We start from the raw sequence: 18,313 nt of genomic DNA on the forward strand, positions 1-18,313 counted from the left end.
TCGGTGACTCTCTATAGAACATGTCTCTATGGGCATTCCAAGATTCTTCATAGAACATGTCTCCATTGGCATTCGGGGACTCCATAGCACATGTCTCCATTGGCATTCGGGGACTCCATAGCACATGTCTCCATTGGCATTCGGTGACTCTCTATAGAACATGTCTCTATGGGCATTCCAAGATTCTTCATAGCACATGTCTCCATTGGCATTCGGTGACTCCATAGCACATGTCTCCATTGGCATTCGGTGACTCTCCATAGCACATGTCTCCATTGGTATTCGGGCACTCCATAGCACATGTCTCCATTGGCATTCGGGGACTCCATAGCACATGTGTCCAACGTGAGACCCACTGTAATGTTATTCTACACTACTGAGTCCTCTGGAGCTGGAGACGGGTGCTGTAGAGACAAAGCAGGAAGCCATTGTTTAGGCGCTAATACTGTATAAATAAGAAAGGACTTAATAAAACCGCCTGTTGTGAACGGTTCTGCATTATCCATCAAACTTTACAGGTAGAATGTAAATAGTTCAGACATTCCCACCCGCAGTGACACCAGTTGTGTTTTACTTCTTACTTCACTTCATAGTTGTGGATTCATCTTTGAAAAAGCATTTGTTTATATTTCTTAAGACTTTTATTTACTTCACTATTGTTTTTTTAGTCCTGGGGAGGGCAGTCATAAGGGGATAAAGGATAAAGTAATTTGACCCCGACCCCTGTCCAAATCAAACTGCAACATTAATTCAGACCTCAATTAGACCTACAGACCCCACTCTTCCTCATACAGACAAGCTTCTCTCTCATTGATCGCTCATATTGGTCCCTCATTGCAGACTGCTCACCTTGCCCCCCCCCCTTGCCTGATCATCCTGTGCCCCAACCCTCTCACAAACATTCTTCTTATTGCAGAATCCAACCTGTTCGCTCTGAGCCTGTAAGCATGCCAGGGTCTCCCCGCCCTACGGCTGATCGCAGAGGAGGATCAACAGTTATCGATGCCAGCTCAGGTAGGAAAAACCCGGAGTGGTCAATTGGCCATAAAGGATGGTTTTCTGGCTTGCCAAGATGTGTGTGATATGTGTAACGTATACATGTAATGTGTGATGAGCAGGCGCTGCTGATGGGCATTGATGGGTTGTTATTAAGTGAAGAAAGTTAAAATGATAAACATTTTATGGGGGTACGCACAGCGAGAGGCCACGTTCACCCAGAGAACTGGGACATACAGTAACTCTCAGATACCCGGACAGTTTCTTCTTAAAGTGCAAATCATGGTGGCCATGGCCCTAAACATCTCCTGGGGCAGCAGCCAGCAGGGGCATGGATCACACCCTAACCGGAGCGTTAAAAGGGGCCCTTATTGGCTTATCAGGCTTCTGATTGGCTTATTGACCTCACACTTGCTAACAGAGCAGCATTATCCCCGTGCCAATCAGGTAAGGCATTCCCAGTTACCGAGAAACAACAGTTTGTTTAGAACAACCCCCTTTAACAGGGAACCCCTGAAACTAAGCATGAAGTCCAGTCTGCAGGCGGGGTGTTATAGAGAGGGAGGAGCACATTCTGCACTTTTTGGGATTACCACTTATCTTTGTATGCATGCTCATAAAAGAAGGCTATCAATCATACGACTTTGCCCACTAGACATTTTTTTCTTTGTTTTTTTATTCCAAAAATTATACAGAATAAACATAAACAAAGGCAGGAACAGCCAAGGTTCCCAATTCACTTAGAGTCAGCCATTGCTCTTTGGCTCTTAGCATCCTGTAGCGCTGCCATTGTAGGACACCGACCCTGCCAGTAGAATGGGCAGAGCAAATTATCTAGTTGTTGAAAGAGCTTTTTGGGAATTATTGCAGGGGAACAATGGAATATATGCAGAAATTTTATGCAATCTGCACACTGATAACACATTGGTGGGTTACATTGATACCATTTCAAGTGCAAAGCTGTATGTAGCTCCAAGTGTCGATATAATGTTATACCAACTGGGTTTCATCCTCCTGTGCGGCCGTATTCCATCATGGGGTGCTATAAGACTTTATCAAATAAAATCTCTTACAAGTAGAATTGTGAAACGCCGAGCATTAGTCAAGCAGTTAGGAGTCAAAGAGTCAAAGATTTTAATCCAAAGTGATTCAGCAATCCCCCGAGAGAGCGATGAGTGGATAAAGAAACTGTAACAAACACAAAAAATGCAGGATTTGTATAGGTTGTTTGGGAGATAAAACAATGGAATTTAAATAAAGATTTATTATACAGATGTGTTTTGCGGATTTGAAAAAATAGATGCCGTCTGTAGAACTCAGCATATTGGAGTTTTAAGGGAACCGATGTAAACCAGTACAAGGACTTAGACAATGGTGTATTCCAGTTGTTGCCGCCACACCTCTGGACTTTCTGCTCTCCTCTGGTGTCATCCACATCTCTGGACTTTCTGCTCTCCTCTGGTGTCATCCACACCTCTGGACTTTCTGCTCTCCTCTGGTGTCATCCACATCTCTGGACCTTCTGCTCTTCTCTGGTGTTATCCACATCTCTCAGTTATGGCATAAATGTTTGAAATGGGAAAACCCTTTAAATGATCAAACTGTCCCTGTCAATATTTACCAAGAAGGAGCTTTCTGCTTGTAGATTGATATAGATGTCATTGAACTAATGCATCTGTCTTCAGGAAGCTCCCCTTGGTGGTTGCTACAAGCGCTCAGACTTGTAAACTCTATCACTGTGTGAAGACATACTGAACATATACTGTTACATTAAGCCTCATAAAAATTTGAAGGCAAGACTAAAGAAAAAAGCTGCATTGCTTAGTTCTAATAAATGGGTGAGGTAAATCCCACTGCACAAAAAAACTAGGAAAATACCAGATAATTCTACAAAAATTCCCAAGTATGTTTTCTTAATTGTTTGTGTCTAAAATGAATAGAAAAAGGTTATTATTCCCCATAAAATTTGCATTTGTGGTCAGCATGGTGATGTTTTGAAATTTATGTATTTTTAAGAATATTTAAGAAATTTTCAGTGATAACTATAGACTTCTAGAAGGTTCTGGAACTGAGAAAACTAGGAAGAATTGTCTAGAACCTTCTAGAACTTTCCAGGACTGCCCGCAAGTGCACATAGCAGCACTGGCGGCATACTGCGTGTTCAGTTAGTTCAGCTACACAGGAGACCGGTGAAGGAGAAGCGCACGTCGCTGTAATGTTCAGGCCGCTCACTGTAGTGCAAGACAAGTGGGCTGAACATCACAAGGAACAGAATAGAGGAGCAGAAACTGGCGGTGACCCGCTCCTCTCAGGCAGTCTCCAGCACACAGAGCTGGAGAGTGATGAAGGACCTGAATCACATGACCCACAGGTCCTCAATAGTACTGCATGGAGCGATCCCACTGACTACGGAGAGCAGTAAGTGCTGAAAACTATGCACACCTCTAATAAAGAGCTATGGGCTGCGGGATATCACTCACAGCCCATATCCATGATGCCCATATTGATAATTTCAGAGAGAACATGGAGGAGGAAGGCGATCGCTGTTACAGGACAGAATGAACTTATAACCAGAACACGATGGGAGACTAGATTTGGGGTCCTATTCGTGACAGTGCTTTGCAGTACAGTGGTAAATCCAGGAAATACACCCATTTTTGAGCTGTTATACGCAGAATTTATCAAGTTTTATAACAATTGCCTATTTGTAGTTAAATGTTGATTGTTTCTATGAACACAGACAGAAGAAGCCATCATTTCCTGCTTCATCTCAATAAATAATAAACTAGTGTAGGCCATTGTCACAAAATCAAATTAGAAATATTGCTTGTATTTTTTGTTTCACGTTTATACATGAGCAGCTGAAATATAACAACTAGAACCTGGGAACAATGATTGTGTTTTCCATGAGATCATCTGTGAATTTGATTTTATCCATAACATAGTAGAACTAACATAGTGGTTGGTATGCCTATACAGATTACTTCTTAAAGAGACTCTGTAGAATTATGGCGTCCTATCTCAGGGTAGGATCATTTAGTGACAGAGAAGCTGAACAGAATGATGTATCACTAACATTGTTCTGTGCAGCTGATCCAGAGATCTCCTCCTGAATAACATGGACAATAAGTAGTCCTCTTCATTATGTGCATGAGCCCAGTAGTCCTGGATATTCATGAGAAGCAGAAAACTCCGCCCACCTGCTGCTTATTGGCAGTTGTCTATCCATGCTGTGTATAGTCAGTCACCTGTCAATCAGCAGCTGGAGGGCGGGGGAGGGGTGTGGCAAGAATCCTATTCTCCTGCATATTAGGAGAACGGCAGAACAGAATGAAGTAATACACCGATCTGTTCAGCATTTCTGTCACTAGTTTATGCTGCCACCCTAAACCTAGTGACAGATTCCCTTTCATGTTCCTGCACTGCTGTCATACTGTGCTATAGAATTCCATAACATGTTCAGCTTTCATTACATCTGCATAGGGTAGCCTAAACACTGCTGGCCTTCTGAAAACGGAGTAAATGGCAGCCATATTGCATTATTAAGTGTAGACTGGATTGGTTTTCTGCACTTGATGTCTGTCAGGTCGGTTTACAGTCACTCGTCTTAGATGACGACATTCCCAGTCACATTGTGTTTATTTCTTTAACCTCGGAATAAGTGTGGGATTTCACCCAACGTGTTTTATGTCTCAGCTTACTCTCTTGTACCAAAACTGCAGAACATCATAGGACGTGATTGTAGAGCGGTGTGGTCCGCTGTGTGACTGTACACATTGTATCACTCATCTACCTGCAGTCTGCTACTGTTACCTATCTGCAGGTGAATCACAGTCCACCAGTTGCGTTGCCTCCTGACAGCTGAGCAGAATTCCTGCCTGTAGGGTATAATGTCCATTACAGTAACATATGGGATTTGGAGAAGTATCTGAAAGCCCCAATGTGTCATCCCAAGGTGTCATACTGGTTTTGAAGGTTTTTACACCAGAGTTCTCCTACTGTAATATGATGCAAGAACACACGGCTCTATAGGGTTATTTTTAGTTGAGTCCTGAATATGTTCTTGAAAAAAAGAAATATTCTGCATAAAAGAAAAGTGTCACTTTTAGGCTGGGTTCACACTACATTGTAGCATTTTGTTTAAAATATCAATTTAATGGGAAAAAACAGAGGCAAAAATGAATGTATTTGTGTGCATCCATTTAGATCAGTTTTTCCATTTATTTATTTCCTTAAAACCTTTTTTTATTTTTATTTTTGACTATGCTTTTGTGCATGTTAGCTGTAACCATTTAAAAACTGATCAGTTAAACTGACTGCAAAAATGAAGAGTGAACTCACTCTTAAAGTCACTGTCATCATAGAAAGCATTTGACATGTCATAGAGACATCATAGAGACATATAAAGACATCATAGAGACATATAAAGACATCATAGAGACATATCATAAAGACATCATAGAGACATGTCATAGAGACATCATGGAGACATGTCAGAGACATCATAGAGACAGAGACATATAAAGACATCATAGAGACATATCATAAAGACATCATAGAGACATGTCATAGAGACATCATAGAGACATGTCATAAACATCATGGAGACATGTCAGAGACATCATAGAGACATCATGGAGACATGTCATAGAAACATCATGGAGACATGGCAGAGACATCACAGAGACATGTCATAGAGACATCATACAGAAATGTCATAGAGACATGTCATAAAGACATCATGGAGACATGTCAGAGACATCATAGAGATATCATAGAGACATGGAGACATGTCATAGAGACATCATGGAGACATGTCATAGAGACATGTCATAAAGACATAGAGACATGTCATAGAGACATCATGGAGACATCATGGAGACATGTCATAGAGACATCACACAGACATGTCATAGAGACATCACACAGACATGTCATAGAGACATCATGGAGACATGTCATAGAAACATCATGGAGACATGGCAGAGACATCACAGAGACATGTCATAGAGACATCATACAGAAATGTCATAGAGACATGTCATAAAGACATCATGGAGACATGTCAGAGACATCATAGAGATATCATAGAGACATGGAGACATGTCATAGAGACATCATGGAGACATGTCATAGAGACATGTCATAAAGACATAGAGACATGTCATAGAGACATCATAGAGACATCATGGAGACATGTCATAGAGACATCACACAGACATGTCATAGAGACATCATGGAGACATGTCATAGAGACATCATGGAGACATGTCATAGAGACATCATAGAGACATGTCATAAACACATCATGGAGACATGTCATAGAAACATCATGGAAACATGTCATAAAGACATCATACAGACATGTCATAGAGACACCATACAGACATGTCATACAGACATCATGGAGACATGTCATAGAAACATCATAGAGACGTGTCAAAAGTTTTGATCAGTCCGGGTCTAAGTGATCACACCTTTACCAATTGTGAGAACCAGCTGGGAGAGGATCGTGCTACAAGGACGTCCCTGCCTGGCTTTTTGTCAGGTGATCAGTTTAGTTCATAATGTAAGGGTAAGAGCACACTACGGAATGGCGACAGATAACCCATTGCGCACTCCGCAGCTCGCTACCACTCGCACACTGAGAGGGGCACGTGTGTGTCCGCCCGTGCATAGAATGGAGTCTATGACACAGACGGAGACGCGTGCCCCTTTCAGTCTGCGAGTGGTAGCGAGCTGCGGAGTGCGCAATGGGTTATCTGTCGCCATTCCGTAGTGTGCACTTACCCTCAGTCTGTGGATCCTGACTGATATAAAGCAGAGAGTGGACACTCTGCAGCACGGTCTTCTCCCAGATTGTTCTCCTGATCAATACAGGTGTGAACATTCAGACCCAGACTGATCAAAACTTTTAACATGTGTCTATCATGTCTCTATCACATGTCTCTATGACGTCTCTATGACATGTCAAAAGTTTTCTATGATGACAGCAACACTTTAATGTTCTGTATACAAAAATATTCGGCAATGTTCTCTTATTTCTGTTTGAACTATTTTTCATTGATGGGACATGCTAGTTATAGTGGCATTGAGAGCTCTGTGTCCATGGCTATCCTTCTGAGGGGGGGGGCACATTCATTAAGTCCGGTGTTTTTTTACGCCGGGGCGTAAAAATGTCCCCGCAGCTCCGGAGCTCAGGGGATTTATGTAGAGGTGCACTGCCTCTACATAAATCCTGATTTTGCGGAGCCTCTTCATGCGAAAAGTTTGAAACCTACGCCAGCTCACAGCTGGCGTAGGTTTCAGTATCATTTTTCGTCGCGAGAAATGATAAATGAAGCAGAGTCCGCACCCCCATTCCGCCCCCTCCACACCCCCTCCTCGCCCCACTGGCGAAGGTGGTGTAAAACGGCCAGATGTAAATATTTTATTCGCAAAACGGCCATTTGCGAATAAATTAAGTCACATCTGGCCGTTTTACGCCAACAAATACAACTTTTTTGCTTGATAACTTCCCCCCCTGGTGTGCTGGTGATGCTCCACCCTGTTGTGTCTCACACACCTTATACATTATTGCTCATTATGTTTTTGTCAGTCATTGTGCAGCATAAGTAAAGAGATAACATCACCTGCATGTGCAGTATACTATTACTAATGCAAGCGGCCTTCAGAAGAGAGATATTAAAGGGGGCGTTCACGTATGCGTTTTTCACCCAGCGTGGAGAGATGATGCTACACACAGGGCAACTGGACCCCAAATATAGAGATTAGAGATGGGCTTCCTTTAGCCCGTTGGGGTTCGTCCTGACCCAAGCGTGCAACATTTGATTACCGATAGCTAAAGAAGTTGGATGTAGCTTTAGAGAGTCCTGGGTACAAGCTATGGCTGCATCCATGTTCTCCAGGCTGGGGCAGAGAGAATACAGAACAGCCGGGGAGGAGACATTGATGAGAAGGAATACTGTCACATAAAAAAAAAAAAAAACACCATTTATGTGGTGGAATTCTCAACCAACTTGGTGCGTGACAAGATGGCAGCATTCCACCTGGTCGCCATGTTTGTGTCATGGCTTCTGACAATCCATGTGAAGATATATATAGTGTGTGTATACTTATATACATATGGAGCTGAGACGATTCTCATGTCGTCATACCTTCAGCCATGTGTCTAGAATCATAATATTAAGGTAAAAGCTTTGGCCGTTGCCAGTGACCGGCAGCGGACAGGGTCCCTCTAGCAGGGTGAGTTACACTAGGCCGCACGTTGCTTTTATCACTTCTTCAAATCTTATGAGGATGTTTGTAGCTGTAAACAGGTCTGAAGTATTCGCTCGTAAAAAGTTTACTAGCTGCTTTGAACCAGGAAGTGATGGGCGGCCGTGCACCTTACACCGAGGACGTTTGATGCCTATCGGAGTGTTGTTACTTGTCGCTGGGAGGATGCGGCTGCGTGGCGCCTTCTCTTATCACCCGTCATCTCTTTGTCTCACCTATAAATAAGACTATGAAGATTGTAGCTGCTGGTGCAGGCCGCATCCCTCGTCTCTCTCCGGTCAGGAACGTGTTAATAGCGCATTACATTTCACAGGAGTCGCTCTGTGTTTCCTTTATTATACGCAGCAAAACATTCTAATTGAATCTCCATTTCTGTTACATTGGTGACAAGACAAGGATATGACTTCATATGTAATCGAATCATCGTGACTCACCCAGATGGGTGACTACAAGAATTTAATTTGGTCTGACCTGGGGAAATGGAGGAAAATACAGGAGGAGATTTTAGTTTTATGTAGTTTCACTAAAGAAAAGGTTTTACAGATTTTAATGCATCATGGATCAAAGTCAACAGGCAAAAGTTTTATAACATATATATATAAACATACATACATACATACACATACAGTGGTGCCTTGGATTACGAGCATAATTCGTTCCGTGGCGGAGCTTGTAATCCAAATCCAGTCTTACACCAAAGCAAATTTTCTCATAAGAAATCACTGATCTGCAGACAATTGGTTCCACACCCCAAAAATAATTATTATTTTTTATTCTGAATAACATGTAGAAGAGCTGAAACAATGAGAAACAGCAGAATCTGTGATATATAAGTTACTGTACAGTATAGCAATCAGCATGTGGTGTATAATGTATAGTAACTGTATAACCCTGATAACACAGCAGCAGCTGGATATGTGATATATAAGTTACTGTACAGTATAGCAGCATGTGGTGCATAATGTATAGTAACTGTATAACCCTGATAACACTGCAGCTGGATATGTGATATATAAGTTACTGTACAGTATAGCAATCAGCATGTGGTGTATAATGTATAGTAACTGTATAACCCTGATAACACAGCAGCTGGATATGTGATATATAAGTTACTGTACAGTATAGCAGCATGTGGTATATAATGTATAGTAACTGTATAACCCTGATAACACAGCAGCTGGATATGTGATATATAAGTTACTGTACAGTATAGCAATCAGCATGTGGTGTATAATGTATAGTAACTGTATAACCCTGATAACATAGCAGCAGCTGGATATGTAATATATAAGTTACTGTACAGTATAGCAGCATGTGGTGTATAATGTATAGTAACTGTATAACCCTGATAACACTGCAGCAGCTGGATATGTGATATATAAGTTACTGTACAGTATAGCAGCATGTGGTGCATAATGTATAGTAACTGTATAACCCTGATAACACAGCAGCTGGATATGTGATATATAAGTTACTGTACAGTATAGCAGCATGTGGTGCATAATGTATAGTAACTGTATAACCCTGATAACACAGCAGCTGGATATGTGATATATAAGTTACTGTACAGTATAGCAGCATGTGGTATATAATGTATAGTAACTGTATAACCCTGATAACACAGCAGCTGGATATGTGATATATAAGTTACTGTACAGTATAGCAATCAGCATGTGGTGTATAATGTATAGTAACTGTATAACCCTGATAACATAGCAGCAGCTGGATATGTAATATATAAGTTACTGTACAGTATAGCAGCATGTGGTGTATAATGTATAGTAACTGTATAACCCTGATAACACTGCAGCAGCTGGATATGTGATATATAAGTTACTGTACAGTATAGCAGCATGTGGTGCATAATGTATAGTAACTGTATAACCCTGATAACACAGCAGCTGGATATGTGATATATAAGTTACTGTACAGTATAGCAGCATGTGGTGCATAATGTATAGTAACTGTATAACCCTGATAACACAGCAGCTGGATATGTGATATATAAGTTACTGTACAGTATAGCAGCATGTGGTGTATAATGTATAGTAACTGTATAACCCTGATAACACAGCAGCTGGATATGTGATATATAAGTTACTGTACAGTATAGCAATCAGCATGTGGTATATAATGTATAATAACTATAACCCTGATAACACAGCAGCAGCTGGATATGTGATATATAAGTTACTGTACAGTATAGCAGCATGTGGTATATAATGTATAGTAACTGTATAACCCTGATAACACAGCAGCAGCAGCTTCTAAATACAGGATGGAACTGCAGATCCCCATAATGCAGTAGTGTAGTACAATAGGCTAGAATAGAGAAGCAGAGCTGCTGTCAGAGGTTTTTGTGGTCACATGACAGCAATGGGGAAGGGGGTGTGTTAAGCATGGACCAATCAGGAAGTGAGAATCACAGAGCTGTGCTGGAGGACAGTGCCAGAAACTCTTCTATACAGCATTGTGAATGGCTAAGTGTAAGTGCAGGCACATTATAACAGCAGGGTGTATAGCTGAGTGTGAGTTCAGGCACATTATAGCAGGAATGAAGAGGATGGGAAACAGAATGGCTGACAGACTGCAGGGAGCAGGAAGGAATGAGCAGGGCAGATGTGGGCACATACATGCAGCACTCTCTGTCCGGGGAGAGAGGGGTTACAGCTATGGAGAGATTACCCCCACAGTCCGGTCCCCTGATGTAAACCCCAGCCTAAAGTGGATCTGCTATGATTTGGAAGGTGAGGGAGACTTCCTGGGTCAGAGTACAGGGCTGTAGTCCCCGCTATGCAGACCATGCCCCTCCCCCACTCCCCCTCCCACCCAGTACAGGGAGCTCTTAAAGTGACTGTACCACCAAGCCCAGGCTGAAGCGCTGGAGGCGGCCGATCCACCCTTAGTGGGAAGAAACTCCAGCCCCTCCATGACGCTACTCCATTAGAATCAATGAAACCCTATCATAAAGGGGCTAGGGTTCCATCCCACTAAGGGTGGGTCGGCCCACCTCCAGTGCTTCAGCCTGGGCTTGGTGGTACAGTCACTTTAAACAAAAGCAATGCTCTTAAACCAAGTTACAATTTTGAAAAACTGTCAGCTCTTTTTCCCAACGCTCTTAATCCAAGTTACTCTTAAACCGAGGTACCACTGTGTGTACATATATATATATATATATATATATATATATATAGTATTCACCAACAGATCACAGTAAGTCGCCTGCCAGATACAGTGTCCTGTGTATTCCCTTAGTGCTGGTAAAACGTCTCTGATCCACTTGGAGGTCACAAAACCCCTGCGGTGTCCTGAGGTATCCACCACCAAGATGTTCCCAGCAGAAGCTTTACGCTGTATGTTGGAGCCTCTTTGGATCGGGTTTTTCCAGCACATTCCACAAAACGCTCATCTATCTTGAGATCTGGGGAATTCAGACACCTTAAAGGGATAGCTCTCACTTCAAGACCGTAAAAGAAATTAGAACAGCGCTCCAGTATAGATAGTTGGTGAGAGAAGTAAACTAAAAACTCTCACCTGGTAGTGTTGTGGAAGAGCAGGCACAACACTCAAGATCGCATATGTTAGGATCGCTGCCACTCCCAGGAATTTCCATACAAGATGGATACCATGAAGCAAACCGACCTCCCTCCAACCCGGGTACGTAGGGCGCAGGTCCAAAAAAAGGGCAGAGTAGTAATTTAAAATTTATTGTGAATAAAAACATTCAGGGCGACACAAAGCGTTTCCAAACCGAACTGGTTTCTTTCTCAAGTGTCATCCAGGATGACACTTGAAAAAGAAACCAGTTCGGTTTGGAAACGCGTTGTGTCGCCATGAATTTTTTATTCACAATAAATTTTAAATTACTACTCTGCCCTTTTTTTGGAGCTGCGCCCTACGTACCCGGGTTGGAGGGAGGTCGGTTTACTTCAACACCGTGGCAGGATATGTTGAAAAAATCCTACAGGTAGGCAGCTGTCTTCTGACACGAGCTGAGGTGCGGAACTCCCGGAAGTGCCGTAGACTGCATTGTAAGTGTATTACAAGACAGTCAATGGCGCTTTCTGGAATTCTGCCCACCTACTGGATTTATTTGGCATATCCTGCTGCAGCCGTGGAGTGGGAGCTATGTTTTTAGCTGTTTATGTTCCTTATACCATTTATGAAAAGTTTTAGTATTGTGTGGCAGGGCGCACTATCATGCTGTCTGCCAAGGCTCACCTTTTTTGTTTAAAAGGGGTTTTCCGAGTTACCCACATTGGAGGCCCATCCATAGTTAAGCCACTCACAGGCACCCGCCATCTACATGATGTAAGAGAAAGCATAAAACATACCCAGCAACTTTTTCCATTGCTCCTTGGTCCAGTTGTGATGCTCACGTGCTAAAGGTTTTTTTTTGTTGTTAATGCATTGCTTAAATAAAGTTTTGTTTTATTCTATTTTGCTGCCACCATAGTTTGTAAAACTGAAGAAAAAAAACCTTTAATTCTCTGATGTATGGCTGCAGGGCTGTGAGACCTGATGTATAATAGGGTTGGACGGTATTGTATAAAAGTTCCTATCTTTGTGTGGCACGGTACGTGGTTGTAATAAAGTGCTTACAATGCAGCCATAACAGATGGACTCCAGGAACACAAAGCACAGTCGCTGGTGGTGGTGTGAGGCACAGTCGCTGATGGTGGTGTGACTAATCCCAGCCAGGACATAACTGACTCTCTTCTATTGATGGAAATATAAGTTTACATAACAAGTGAGTTGTGTTCCTCGCTTTCCCCACATAGCTCAACAAAGAACGTGGATAATATGTCCGTTTTTTGTAGCGGGAATTCCATTAGTCTGGCATCTAGGACTCAGGAAATCCTTATCCTCAGTTTTGGTTTGGCAAAGGGCTAACTAAAGATAACCATTCATGGTGTCTGCCTTCCTGTCACACTGTCCTCCATGCTCCCTCTGTGCTGATATTTTGTCTTTTCTCTTTTTAAAATAAGAAACCAAACACAGAAAGTCCCCGAAGTCCTTTGCTCACTCACAGACATGGCTTGGTATTGATTGACAGCCATTCCTGAGTGTGCACAAAGCAGGACAGGTCTTCCCTGCACATGTGTACAGTTGTTGTGCACCTACATTCAGTAGCAGAGATTCCTGGGGGTGCTCACATTGTATGGTCAGCTCTCCTGTGACACAGCACCAAAACCTCTGTGACCAAAACAAAGAGCATTGTCTCCTGGTAAGCTGCAGAGCTGATAATAGAATTAGCAGAAGTTAATAATATAATTAGGCCTTATTCACACGTCCCGTAATTTACGGATCCGTATTTCCGTATCCGAATTAGTGCACATTAATGTCTATTGGGCTTTTCACATCAGTAGATGAAACGGATGAAAATCAATGCCAAAAAAAAAGGACATGTCCTAGTGCGGACCCAGATTTTTTTACGGATCCTCCCATTGAAGTAAATTGTTTATAAATTGCAACATGTTTGTCATCCGTATTTCCATATTCCCGTAAAAAAATAAGGATGACTCATAGGTCACAAGGTTTCTAAGCAACCACAGGCTGACAAGCGATCATGTGACTTATTTTAGGGGTTGGGCAAACTGGTGCAATTTTTTAACCTACTCAACTCTATTAACTTGTATAAAGCAGTCAGTAGTACAAACGGGTTTACGGAAATATGGATGTACTATGGATGTCCAATCCGTAATCTTTAGCGAGTTTTTTCAGGACTCGAAAATATTACTGAACGTGTGAATAAGGCCTTAGCCTGGCCATATATATAACATGGAGCACAGTGTGGCCGTATATATAACATGGAGCACAGTGTGGCCGTATATATATATATATAACATGGAGCACAGTGTGGCCGAATATATAACATGGAGCACAGTGTGGCCGTATATATAACATGGAGCACAGTGTGGCCGTATATATAACATGGAGCACAGTGTGGCCGTATATATAACATGGAGCACAGTGTGGCCGTATATATAACATGGAGCACAGTGTGGCCGTATATATATATATATATAACATGGAGCACAGTGTGGCCGTATGTATAACATGGAGCACAGTGTGGCCGTATATATAACATGGAGCACAGTTTGGCCGTATATATAACATGGAGCACAGTGTGGCCGTATATATAACATGGAGCACAGTGTGGCCGTATATATAACATGGAGCACAGTGTGGCCTTATATATAACATGGAGCACAGTGTGGCCGTATATATAACATGGAGCACAGTGTGGCCGTATATATAACATGGAGCACAGTGTGGCCGTATATATAACATGGAGCACAGTGTGTCCGTATATATAACATGGAGCACAGTGTGGCCGTATATATAACATGGAGCACAGTGTGGCCGTATGTATAACATGGAACACAGTGTGGCCGTATGTATAACATGGAGCACAGTGTGGCCGTATGTATAACATGGAGCACAGTGTGGCCGTATGTATAACATGGAGCACAGTGTGGCCGTATGTATAACATGGAACGCAGTCTGGCCGTATGTATAACATGGAGCACAGTGTGGCCGTATGTATAACATGGAGCACAGTGTGGCCGTATATATAACATGGAGCACAGTGTGGCCGTATATATATAACATGGAGCACAGTGTGGCCGTATATATAACATGGAGCACAGTGTGGCCGTATATATATAACATGGAGCACAGTGTGGCCGTATATATAACATGGAGCACAGTGTGGCCGTATGTTTAACATGGAGCACAGTGTGGCCGTATATATAACATGGAGCACAGCCTGGCCGTATATATAACATGGAGCACAGCCTGGCCGTATATATAACATGGAGCACAGCATGGCCGTATATATAACATGGAGCACAGTGTGGCCGTATATATAACATGGATTTACACATAAACATTTCTTAAAACCTTTCTGGTAACCGTCCTCTGTAATGTTATGCCGCGCTGTGCTGCTATAAGGCGCCCTTCCCTGCACACCGCAGTTTTATTTGTTTTTTTAAAGGCTAGATCCACGTAAATGCACAAGATATCTATCATTTGTAGACCTGGAGGCCGGTCCCTGATCCGTCTTCCTCGCTTCCTCCTTTGTCTTCTGTAATGTCGAACAGCTTCAATTTGGGAAAAAAATGATGATCATGTTGGTGAGATTTGTAACTCTCATCCGCACTAGAGCAGCAGGTAATGCCGCCCGCACTTCTTACACTTGTTAAATGCGCTGACATCAGCGATTCTGTTCTCTTGCTCTTCTTCACTGTTCTTTCTGGCAGTATTGTAGGGATCTGTGTAGCTGGGATCACGCCTGCATACAGTATAATCCCCCATTCAGCCTTATGGCCATGGGCAACAAATGAAAAGCTCCAGTGGTCATTGGGGTCTTGTTACTAACAATGATCGGGCCGGAGAATTCCTGGCGTCACAGAAGCTTCCGGGCCGCCCCTGTATGAGCAGATCTCGCCTCTCCGGGGTCATTACAGGTAAAGCAGTGAAATCGATCCCCTCTCGGATCCTTGACCTGAGCCTGTAATTACCTGAGCGGCATAAAGGTTGCTTGTGTTCTTACAGATAGCGCTTGTTTCAGGCCTGACATACCTGGGATCAATCTGTTACGGGAGGATATTGCTTTTTTTGTATTCCTTCTAGCAGTCAATGATAGATAGAAGCCGGGTTATCCATCCAGCCTCATGTTACTCCTGCTTGGGTGCATTGAATTGTATGTGTAAGGCTGGGTTCACACTACGTATATATCAGTCAGTGTTGTGGGCCTCATATTGCAACCAAAACCAGGAGTGGATTAAAAACACAGAAAGGCTCTGTTCACACACTGGTGAAATTGAGTGGATGGCCGTCATTTAATGGCAAATATTTGCTGTTATTTTAAAACAACGGCTGTTGTATTGAAATAATGGCCGTTATTTACTGTTATATGGCGGCCATCCACTCAGTTTTACCATTGTGTGAACAGAGCCTTTCTGTGTTTTTAATCCACTCCTGGTTTTGGTTGCAATATGAGGCCCACAATACTGACTGATATATACGTAGTGTGAACCCAGCCTAATGGTGTATAGCTGCGATAAAAGCTTAAAATTCACCCAGACAGCGATATAAAGCCGATGAAATAGTGTTAGTCCTATTTGTCCGTTGTAGTACGACGGACTGATATTTATAACCATTTTTGATACTACTTAAGAGATTAAGGCTATGTTCACACACTGTAATGAATTCAGAAAACTACGGCCGCAGTGGTCGTTGAAAACAACGGCTGTAGGTTTCCGAAATCATTGTGTGTTATTGTTTTCAATAGAACAACGGCCGTTGCTGTGAACACAGTGTATTAATTATGGACGTTGTTTACTGAAGTTGTATAAAATAATGAACATGTTTGTATTCTACGGCAGAAGTTTGAGAAGAACGCTCATAGACAATAGACTGTTCACACACACTGTGTGGCCGTCCTGCCGGCCGTAGTGAGGATGAAACTCAGTAGTTCATTTACACCCATACGGCAGCAGATTCTATGGGTGGAAAAATAATGTTCCTATGGCCGATAATGGGATAATTGGCTGGAGTAACTCATGATACAGCGGCCGTTGTATAGCGTTGTATGAACGTAGCCTAAAACAAAATAAAAGAATGACATATTTTTACTCTGAGGCCATTTCTGTACTGGATCGGGCGTACTAGGGTCATGTTACATGGAACATAAATGTATTCTATTCTCTCATCTCACAGGGGGGCCTGGACACTCGCTGCGGGCACATTTTACTGTTTTTTGTTTTATTACTTTTTTGTTGTATAGAACATTGTAGTAGTTTGTGCTATTGTGTCCGGCAGATATAAAGTATCCAACGCAGAATCTGCTGTGCGGCATACAGAATAATCTGTTTAACAAATATATTTTTATCCTCTTCGGGAATATAAAATGTAAACAAAAAAACTAATCACAGTGTGAAGCCATGCGCCAAAAAAAATAACAAAGTAGTAGCTTCATGCTGAGTGCGTTCTTCTCGAGACCTGGACCAGAAAGGTCAGAGAACTACTTAAAAGAGAGAGAAGATCCATCAGTATTGACAGTGTTAAGTTCTCGAAGAAGGTGGGTAGCACTGGGAGTTGGTACGTGCTGCTTCAGTCAGTAGCTGCAGAGCACCGATTGACGTCAGAGAGGGGGGGGCGTCATTTATGTAACTTTTCCTGTACAGCAGCCACGCTCCAGAAAGTGCAGCTTTTTTAGGGGTTATCCCACAATTCTTGGTGATCTCTGGCCTGTGTGCAGTTGGGTTGAGATCTAGAGAATTGGAGGCCAAGTAAATGGGCAGACTCTTCATGTTCCTTAAACCATTCCTCCACATTGTTGCTTTGTGGCAGGGTGCCTTATCTTACTGAAAGAGGACCCATCCATTTGGCAATACTTACTTTTACTGAAGTTTTCAGTTGAACTGGTAGCTTTTTAGAATTTCCTTTTTTCTTTTTGCATATTATCGATTTGTATCAGGCATTTACGTCAGATATCTCGCAGTCCAAACCTTTTTTTTTTTTTGCGGGGGGTGTTAAGGGGTTAACAGGTTACTTGGACTTGGTTGTGCTTTATCTTTTTGACACACAACACTAAATGATTGCATATGCATTTCACCTTAAAGTAGATTTAATAGTTGAGAAATATTGGATTCCATGACCCTTTAATTGAATAGATAAATCATGTTAACCAAAGCCAGAGCAGCATGTGTTTTTATATGTAATACATTGGGTTTGTAATTTAACTGTAGCAAGTGTGAGAATTTTTTTTTTTAATCAATAGTACGCGCATAAAAGCGGTGACATTTTTTATTTAAAGAAAACCTGATTTCTTGTATAATGGATTCCACCTTTAACTTTCCTGTCCTGTACTGCATGTGATAATTATTGTAAGAACTTTCCTAACAAGCTGTAAGTCCATTCTGTTACTCAAAGGGAAACTGTCAGTGGGTGAGGAGTATGTAACCTGCTGTATCGTCCTATAGTGCACGAGGTGCTGAGGATGAACGTAAGTCTCTCACCTTTATCCTTG

At 42.2% G+C, this 18,313-nt stretch overlaps 1 protein-coding gene across 3 annotated transcripts in view; it reads left to right on the plus strand.

Annotated features, from left to right (window-relative positions):
* The window catches only part of BCAS3 (BCAS3 microtubule associated cell migration factor), a 657,814-nt gene that overhangs the window by 313,754 nt on the left and 325,747 nt on the right, over nt 1-18,313 (plus strand). For all 3 annotated transcript variants that reach the window (XM_069971782.1, XM_069971780.1, XM_069971781.1), the window contains one exon: nt 917-1,014. In XM_069971782.1, the coding sequence (XP_069827883.1) occupies nt 917-1,014 (98 nt within the window). The remainder of the gene's footprint in view (nt 1-916; nt 1,015-18,313) is intronic.

This window comes from Dendropsophus ebraccatus, chromosome 5 (assembly GCF_027789765.1).
Source record: "Dendropsophus ebraccatus isolate aDenEbr1 chromosome 5, aDenEbr1.pat, whole genome shotgun sequence".
Taxonomy (NCBI): domain Eukaryota; kingdom Metazoa; phylum Chordata; class Amphibia; order Anura; family Hylidae; genus Dendropsophus; species Dendropsophus ebraccatus.